The following is an 8,418-nucleotide window of genomic DNA, read 5'->3' on the forward strand; positions in this document are numbered from 1 at the left end:
CTTTTTTCATCTATTTGATCTCGGTAATACGTAAACCGGTCCCGAACTTTTTCGACATGCTGTATTTAATTTCTCATTTGTACATTTCTCACTGCTATTCTCTCTTCGTTACATAAATTAAATATCGAGGTTTAAGTACTTGATCAAGCAGCCGCGTGATGCAAACGCTGAAGTCTATTAATAAAAGCGGATTGTTTGAAGTGAAACGATCCGAAAGACGGAACGCTCAAGGTAGGAATTGATGCATTCGTTGAGTCGAAACTCAAAGGAAAAACGAGTATCATTCATGTTATTTTATCCAGCACGATGTCCATAAATAAAATTCAATTCTTTTTTAAATTTCTACATCTCCATGTATTTTATAAACATCTCGTAACGTTCATGAACTTTAGCAGACAAATTGATGTGTACATTGACGTTTCATACTTAAATATTGTTTAGACAGAAGATACCTTGTATATCTTGAAATATTTATCGTGCTGGTACGACAAAAACAATAATCGCATCGTAAGAACGAAGGGGAGGAAAAGAGTTGACGTGGCCATTTCCAGTGACAAAGCCACGAATTTTTATAGATTGTATACATTTTGTATATACTCGAGTATAATCCAGTCATAATGGAAAATTTTGATAACTATCTCCGTGGATGTTCATTGTGTTCGGCCTAATTATTCGCTCTTCGCTAAAACGAGAATTTCCGCCCTTTCGAACTCTTTTGTTAACGAGACCGGACGGTGGGGGAGAGTCGGGACAAGTGGAAATCGCTCCAATTGCAATTAACGCGTGTAACTTCGATATGAAATTATCATCGACGCCGTGAATATATACAATAAATAAACAAAAATATGCAGAGAATAAAAAGACTTAAAATATGTACAAAAGATGCAAACACACTGCTAGGAAAGCCAGGGCGATCATTTGCGGAAAGGAGTCGAATGTTACGTGTTTTTGTCATATCGTTCAAAGGTAGATTATTATCAGAAGGGATGGTTCGACCGTTCGAAGTAACAAAGAAGGACGAAAGTGTAATTTGAAATACAAAATACTTATGCGTACAGTGTGTCGTGAAAGTAAGTTGCACACGTTGACGTCATTATAGATAAAAAAGAGTTAATGTGCTTAAACATTTTATACGGTAGGTAAGGAGAATTGTATTAATATTTTTGTAAATTTTGTATCATTTTGAATATTTACAATTTCATGAAATGTTTTATACAATTTCCCATACTTTACTCCCAAACTATAAACGAAATAAAATTCTTCATTTTTTTTAAGGATAAAATCAAAATTTACAAATTACCATATTGTATAAATTTATAAAATTATCCAATACTGCGTATTTTTTTGCAATACTCTCTTGACATTTTCTGACGTAACTGTGTATGATGTACATTGACAGTTTTGATGTATGCACTCTGTTTGAAGATAAGAGCCACGGTCGGAGGTGCTTTTGCGACACAATGTACGGTGATTTGTAGGTATTCGAAACCGCGTCTTTGTAAAAATAAAGAAGGAAAAAATAGTAAAAACGGTAAAAAACAAATTGTGATCTTTCCCGTTTGGATGTTAAGTAGAGCTACAGGTTGTACAGTACGCACACGCACTCACTATTACAATCATCGGAGGATGTAGGTACACTGTGTACATAAAACGTATGTATAACTGATAAGGATATTTTTTGTACGTAGTTAAAAAATCTTGACAAAAAAAAAAATAATGAAAACTGCTCTCTGCCGTATATATATAGGTATATATTTATATGTACATGTATATGTATATCTGACTGTAATTCGTTCCACACAGTGATCTCCGTTGTACCTACGTAAACCGTATATGAACTGTGCCGACGATATGGAATAATCCAAACTGCAGAGTCGATTACGCAGATTTCATTTCTCTTCTTTCTCTTTCATATTCACAGTAGAGTTCAATTTATTCGAAGGAAATCTCCATAAATGCCCATTTATTAGATTCTTATCATTAAATTCAGAAGTCCCATTCGTTTTCTTATCTTTACACGAGTTTTCATTAGTCCAAAATACAAATACAATTTTATCAAATGGCCTTTTCAGAATACTGATTTCTATCGATTTTTTTGGAAACTATAATTTTTGGAGACCAACAAATCAAATCGAATAAATGGAGTTCCACTGATAATGAATTAAGTATTTGAGAATGCATTATTTACGAAGATATGAATTGTTCCCAAGAAATTCATTTACATGAAAGAAAATTATACGATTAGTTAATGCATTGTTTATCTATTCCGGCTGAATTTAAGTACATATTTTTTCTCCCTCTCTCTCTCCCTCTCTCTCTTTCTCTTACGTATTTTTGTTAAACATATTGTTTTGATAAAAATAAATGATCAGTTTTATTTGTTGGTAATAGGCCTCCCCCATACACGTAAAGACATTATCGTGTTTGATCTGTCATGGATCAAATCTGTAGATCAAATTTCACCCTAATAGCACCTAACGGATATATATGATATAATAAAATTGACATGAGACCGAATTGATTGACCGAAAATTGATCAGTTGATCTATCCAATTAATTTCTCTGTGAATTTTTTCCGCACGTTAATAGACATCAGCAGATTTGATTCATCTTAAAGCATTTTATTGTGGTAAGTTTATCACAACGGATCAAAACCGCGCTAACGTGTATGAAGGCCTAATATTAAATTTAGATAGCGGCTAGTAGTTTCTTAATGCCGCAGCAAGAAAAGAGTTGCAAATGCGATTAGTATAATTAAGAGAACGAGTTTCTCGAAACTGTTGATCGAGAAACATCGAAATCATATTCTATTTTCGCGCGGTAAATGAAGTATTACATTCTTCTTTCACCGAGTCAAATACTTTCAATTCATAGATATTACTCATTTTTTATTTCATAATTGACTTTACAAATTGATGATCTTTTACTTTCTTTTCGAAATCGTGAGAAAGAAGCAACAACTTGCACAATAAAGAATTATTAGAATTACAGATGATAATAAGTATGATTAATAGATAATGCGAGTAAAAGAGAAATGGATTTAAATGAAGAAGAAATGGAGAGCGAGGGAGATAACTTGAGTGTACCTAAGCACGTTTTAAACCTGTGTATCGTTGCATAGAAATGGCTCTTCGACGATCTGGATTACCGAATCGACATAGTAACTTAAAACACGATCTCTAGGATAGTGTACGTCTAAACGGATAAGCTACGCGTCATGATGTTTAAATATACTAACAATATAGATTTTGTATACCGCATGCGTGAGATTGTAGAGACGAGCATAACAGAGGGGACGTTGTGCATGCGAGCGCGCATTACAGAATTTACGTTCGACAGGTTAATAAATCGTATTTTCGAAATAATTTTGATTCTCATCAAATTCTTCAGAACCCCGTCCCTCTAATAGACAAGCAAAGTTTAAATTAAATAATACTTAATAACAGGTTTTTGTGATTTTCTGTTTGAGATTATTGTGTCAACTTCCTAATTCATTGCGTATTCCTAATTTTCCAGTAAGATAAAAACAAACATAAACTGCGATAATGATCCATCGAGACAATGATTTATAATGAGCTTAAGAATAAGCAACGGCTCTAAATATCGGCCATAGTCCGTCAAACTTTTTTCCTCCGTCCAGGGTTCGTATAATTTGTCGCTCGGCCGGAAAGTGGGGGCGACGCGATCATGGTGGGGACTGGTACTTGATGGGGGTATGCTAGGCATGGTCACTGGTCAGCGAAGGCGCATGAGGAGAATAGCAGTAGGGATCGAAATACGAAAAAGAGGGGAAACGAGCCGTGCGGGATAAATTATGAGAACCCTGTCTACTCTGGCATTGCAGTAATGGATTTGCGACTAGTAACTTCCAATGCGCACGCCCCAACAATCCCACGATGTGCCGGATATGCCCAACGGTGCCCAACAATGCTTCAAGCAGTATTTACTAGTATTTACATCTCCGAAGTTAAGCAAGTTACAACGAATTTTTAAATAAAGTGCATATTTTTAATTCTAGAGACTAAGCTTAAATTTGGATGACTAATACAATTTCAATTGGAGACTATTTCCTTTTTTTTTTAAATGTAAAATATAGNACACGCATTATATGATCATGAACCGACTATTATACATCATTTTGCAGACAATAATAAAAAGTTTAAATATCCACACATAGCTTCAGGCTTTGGATTAACATCAAGTCTAGTATCAAGGTATAAAATATAAATTCAGACGCTTCGATTTAAAACTGATTAAAATATTTTAAGCAACATATATGATTAATCGTGTATTCTTAGTTTAGTACGTAAAATTATTGAAGATGGGGGACCTAAAGACGATTTTTCTATTGATGCATCCTATGAATTCGCATCGTTTATTTTGAAGACAGATACTGGAGCAAGATTGATACATGTCCCTAATATATGCATCGTGTCTAGTTCTGATTGTGCTACGTATCCAAGATTTTTTCACGCATGTGTAAGTCAAAATTATTCTACGTTCACCGTTGTAATTTGTATTAATATAATTTTCTAATAATGTAATTAATTTCGAATGAAGGGTACGTCTGTCACTACTGAAAATGTATATTTTGCAGTAGAGACTTGTGCAAAATATCATGTTGAAAGAGTTTCCATAATTAAGAGAACGTGGGCAAAGTATGCAACGAACATTGGCTACTTCAGTGACGCAGCTGGTACAGTCATTTTATATATAACGATAAGAAAATATCGATTAAATGATTAAATGATATATTCTTCCAGTATAGATAAATATCTGCCTGATGCTTTTGTCGTATTAAATACAACACAGGGACATTGTGGAAAAACGCACAATATATTGGAGGAAGCAGATAAGATATTAAAAAAGAATAATTTTAATTGGTTGGTTGTGAGCGATGACGACACGATTTTTAGGTAACTATTTTTATTCTTTATTTAAACGTCAGTTCATGATATTAATAGAATATTATTTATTTACCAATTAGCGTATCGCGTTTGTTACGTGTTCTAACGTGTTACAATCCAAACATTCCGGTGGCTATTGGAGAACGATATGGTTTCCGAGTCTGGGACAGTTATTATGGATATGACTATCTAACAGGAGGAGCTGGAGTTGTACTATCTGCTCCTTTAGTTCATGAAATGGTAAAACCTGGCAGATGTGATTGCCCATCGTCTACAACCCCAGATGACATGTACTTGTTCGGTATATGCTTAGCACGAATTGGAATACAGCCTATACATTCGCCACTGTTTCATCAAGTACGTATACGTGAATATGAAATGTATCGAAAGATGTTTTCTAATTTCTGATATTATAGTTATAATTTATAATATAACATTAAGTTCTTTGAATGAACAAATTTTTGATAGGCACGTCCTTCGGATTATGCGATTGGATACCTCGCCTCTCAAGAACCAGTGTCATTCCATAAGTTCTGGATGATTGATCCAGAAATGGTGTACGACGAATGGTTCGCAGAAGAGGACGAATCGCTAAGCGTAACTGAAAGGCACACAGAGTTATAAGAACGAAGTTTAATTTTCTGTTTTATACTACCTAATGATTGTATTGAAATATATTTTGTACAAAATGTCTTTTCATTCCATTTTTATAACCCAGTGTCTGCGACCTTGTAATGTTGTAAATTCTTAGCCAGTTAATAATGAAATCGTTTAAACTGTTATAAAATCGTAAATGAACAAGATTAATCATTTTCTATGAATATATAACACATTTTTATTGTCTCAGTACATAGCTTTAACAGTAATAAAGTTATTAAAAATGCAACAGGAAAATATATTTCAATTGTGTAAGTTGTATATATATTACAATTTTGATCTTATTTCCGGCCACCACGGTGGTCGTACGAAGGTTTCTTTATCTTTATACCATCTCTCCTTGATATGCTCGTAGACCTATTTAGAAAAGAAAATTAGAATAATAAGAACAATAATAGAAATGAATAAATGAACTTACTTGACCATCAGCCATTCCTAATGCAGAATTTAATATAAAGTCTGGTGGTGCTAAGACGTCAACCAGTGCTACTGCATTTGGTACTAACTCTTTGCACAAGCCTATAATACCTTCTCGTAATAATTTATCCATATTACATTCAGGCGATGCGTAACCACCTGCATAAAAGTCTCCTAATCTCTTTTCTAAAACAGACGCGCCGTACAACGAACATACTTTCGTTAGGACATTACGTTCTTCCGACCGCCACACAGGATTTTCTATACACTCTACGAAGTACATCATTATTGCATGCTGTAAGAAAATAAAATATCAAAATTAATGATGATTTTGAATCAGTTCTAACTTAAAGTCATATAAAAGTTATAAAATAACGAGCTATTCTAAGCTAATGGCAAACATTTTCGACATTGTAGATCGATTGCCAATAGGATAATTACCTGTCCATATAAGAGTGACAGTGTTTGCGCGAAAAATACTTGCGTATTGTTTCTGATTTCGAAATCGTCGCAGCCATTGCGTTGCAAGTTCTGCACCTGTTCATATGTCCGTTTTAAGTAATAACAGACCAGCCATTTGAAGTATGAAAGTAAATCTATAAAAAATTAATAATTAAATTGAATATTGTAATTACTAATCTTTAAATAAACAAGATTATTTCCATACTTTCTGGGTTTAATATTTTCGGAATCGTTGAACAAGAGAATTTTTGCGCTAGAATCAAGTCAGCATCTCTAAGAAAATCGATCGTTTTCAAAGGACTGTTTATGGGCTTCCCGGTCACTAGATTCGACCACTGACTCAGTAACCAGTTACTAGTTTGTTGGATTAGTACATTGTTCTCACCCTCGAATGTACAACACGCGTCATTTTCAGCTCTCAAGTCACCCAAACGTGACACTAGTATAAAGAGTTAAAGATTTAGGAAGTCTCCTCGTTTATCAATTTCAATAAATTTCTATGTTATGATCAACATACTCTTAAGGTAACCGTGACCTCCGCAAGATTCTCTGCAATCCTGTATAATATCTCGACTATTCCAAGCACACAACGGCTTCGCTACCGAGGACAATGCGTGCATCTCCACGCCTTCGTCATTTAAACTATCAGTATTCTCCGGTGACATTAATTTAACTCTAAACTCGATCACACTATTTAAATATTTGCTAGAAAATATCTTCATAGCGTACGTGGCTGCCAAGTGAGGAAATAATCGGCATTGCTACGTAATAACGTAATTTCAATTACACGAGAATAAATTTCGTGGTATAATGTATTTCCATTCGATTTAATTAAATACCTGAGCTTGATATTCTATAACAGGCCATTCTTCGAATTCTGATGGTCCGAATTGCTTCCTCGCAGCAGAATATCGTATAGCAATGCATATCGCAACAGATGCCAGGTTCGAGCATATCGATGTAATTGTGGCACGACCTGAAGCCAATGCACCTAACGATGCACCTACAGAATTCGCTAAATTAATATTCTGTCCATCTCTTCCAAACATACATGGAAATTGTATTTTCACAAAAGAATGACTAATGCAAGTTAAGTGAAACGATGAAATCTTGTTCATTCCTCACCAAATCTTTTACTCTTATCCTTCACAGACGTTACATATCGCCCGTCCTCAGTAACATCCGACGTCCGATTTAACAAGCACGTTCGAGGTATAAAATAATTGTTGAACATAACAAATCCATTGTCTAATCCGTTCAGCGCAATTTTCTCACCCATGTCCCCGATGGTTACACCCGGGTAAGGCATATGAGTGTCTGGATCTCGAATGGGTACGATGAAAGAGTGAAGACCGTGATTTTCTTCATCTGGGGTGATTAACTGCGCGAATACAATAGCATGCGTGGCAGTCTTTCCTAGAAGCATATAAAAAGGTTTATCCTTCTAACGTAATATGTAAATCTACGTACCTAAACCGCCGATCCAACATTTTGCAGCTTCAAAATCTGGAGAATGCAGAACGAAATTTTTGGATTTCATATCATACGTAGCTACAGTTCTCATTCCCTTCGCGTTTGTTCCGTGAGATATTTCCGTCAATGCAAAACAACCGCTATACTGAAAATAAATACATATATGTATTATATTTATGGTAAAAAGGAATTGTGGTTTAAAAGTCAGATGAACGTATTCATTTTGTGCGATTATACGTACGAATCCATCCATCATCTTCAATGCAATATCTCGATGGATTTCTGAGCCTAAGGCAAAAAGGGTGCTCGGTACCATCCCATCCAGAATACCCATCTTTACTGGTATGGAAGCATCGTATTGAAATAATATATTGAACCAATGTGAGTGTATCATTGGGTTCTACAAAAATTCCTACATGAATTCCAAGAGTCAAGCCAGATTGTTTATTATTATCCTCGGAATCAAAATTAAAGTATTAAAAATACGAGATTACGATAATAT

At 34.7% G+C, this 8,418-nt stretch overlaps 2 protein-coding genes across 2 annotated transcripts; one reads left to right on the forward strand and one right to left on the reverse strand.

Moving 5' to 3' along the window:
- Positions 1-4,098: 4,098 nt before the first annotated feature.
- Positions 4,099-5,600, forward strand: LOC108626461 (beta-1,3-glucosyltransferase; the record flags this gene model as incomplete). Its single annotated transcript, XM_026814826.1, has 6 exons — positions 4,099-4,214; positions 4,299-4,479; positions 4,561-4,696; positions 4,769-4,916; positions 4,988-5,264; positions 5,376-5,600. Coding segments are annotated over 6 exons (1,014 nt in total), but the record flags the coding sequence as incomplete, so codon positions are not given.
- Positions 5,601-5,714: 114 nt separating this feature from the next.
- On the reverse strand, positions 5,715-8,382 carry LOC108626468 (Acyl-CoA oxidase 3). Its single transcript, XM_018027142.2, has 9 exons — positions 8,158-8,382; positions 7,914-8,061; positions 7,569-7,859; positions 7,283-7,446; positions 6,961-7,204; positions 6,649-6,882; positions 6,423-6,577; positions 5,983-6,276; positions 5,715-5,921 (listed from the first exon to the last, which is right to left on the reverse strand). Exons 1-9 carry the CDS (start codon positions 8,308-8,310, stop codon positions 5,832-5,834), a joined length of 1,773 nt encoding a protein of 590 aa, XP_017882631.1. The 5' UTR covers positions 8,311-8,382; the 3' UTR covers positions 5,715-5,831.
- Positions 8,383-8,418: the final 36 nt, after the last annotated feature.

The sequence above is a fragment of the Ceratina calcarata genome, unplaced genomic scaffold, assembly GCF_001652005.2.
Source record: "Ceratina calcarata isolate Rehan_Ccalc_2016 unplaced genomic scaffold, ASM165200v1 scaffold400.2, whole genome shotgun sequence".
NCBI lineage: Eukaryota > Metazoa > Arthropoda > Insecta > Hymenoptera > Apidae > Ceratina > Ceratina calcarata.

What these genes read in the sequence shown, in the direction of transcription:
- LOC108626468 (XM_018027142.2), bottom strand. Translation starts at nt 8,310, where the DNA reads ATGATACACTCACATTGGTTCAATATATTATTTCAATACGATGCTTCC. An exon ending in GGATAAGAGTAAAAGATTTG is followed by an intron (nt 7,447 to 7,568) that starts GTGAGGAATGAA and finishes CGAATTCTGTAG; the next exon opens with GTGCATCGTTAGGTGCATTG. An exon ending in TTATAGAATATCAAGCTCAG is followed by an intron (nt 7,205 to 7,282) that starts GTATTTAATTAA and finishes GTTATTACGTAG; the next exon opens with CAATGCCGATTATTTCCTCA.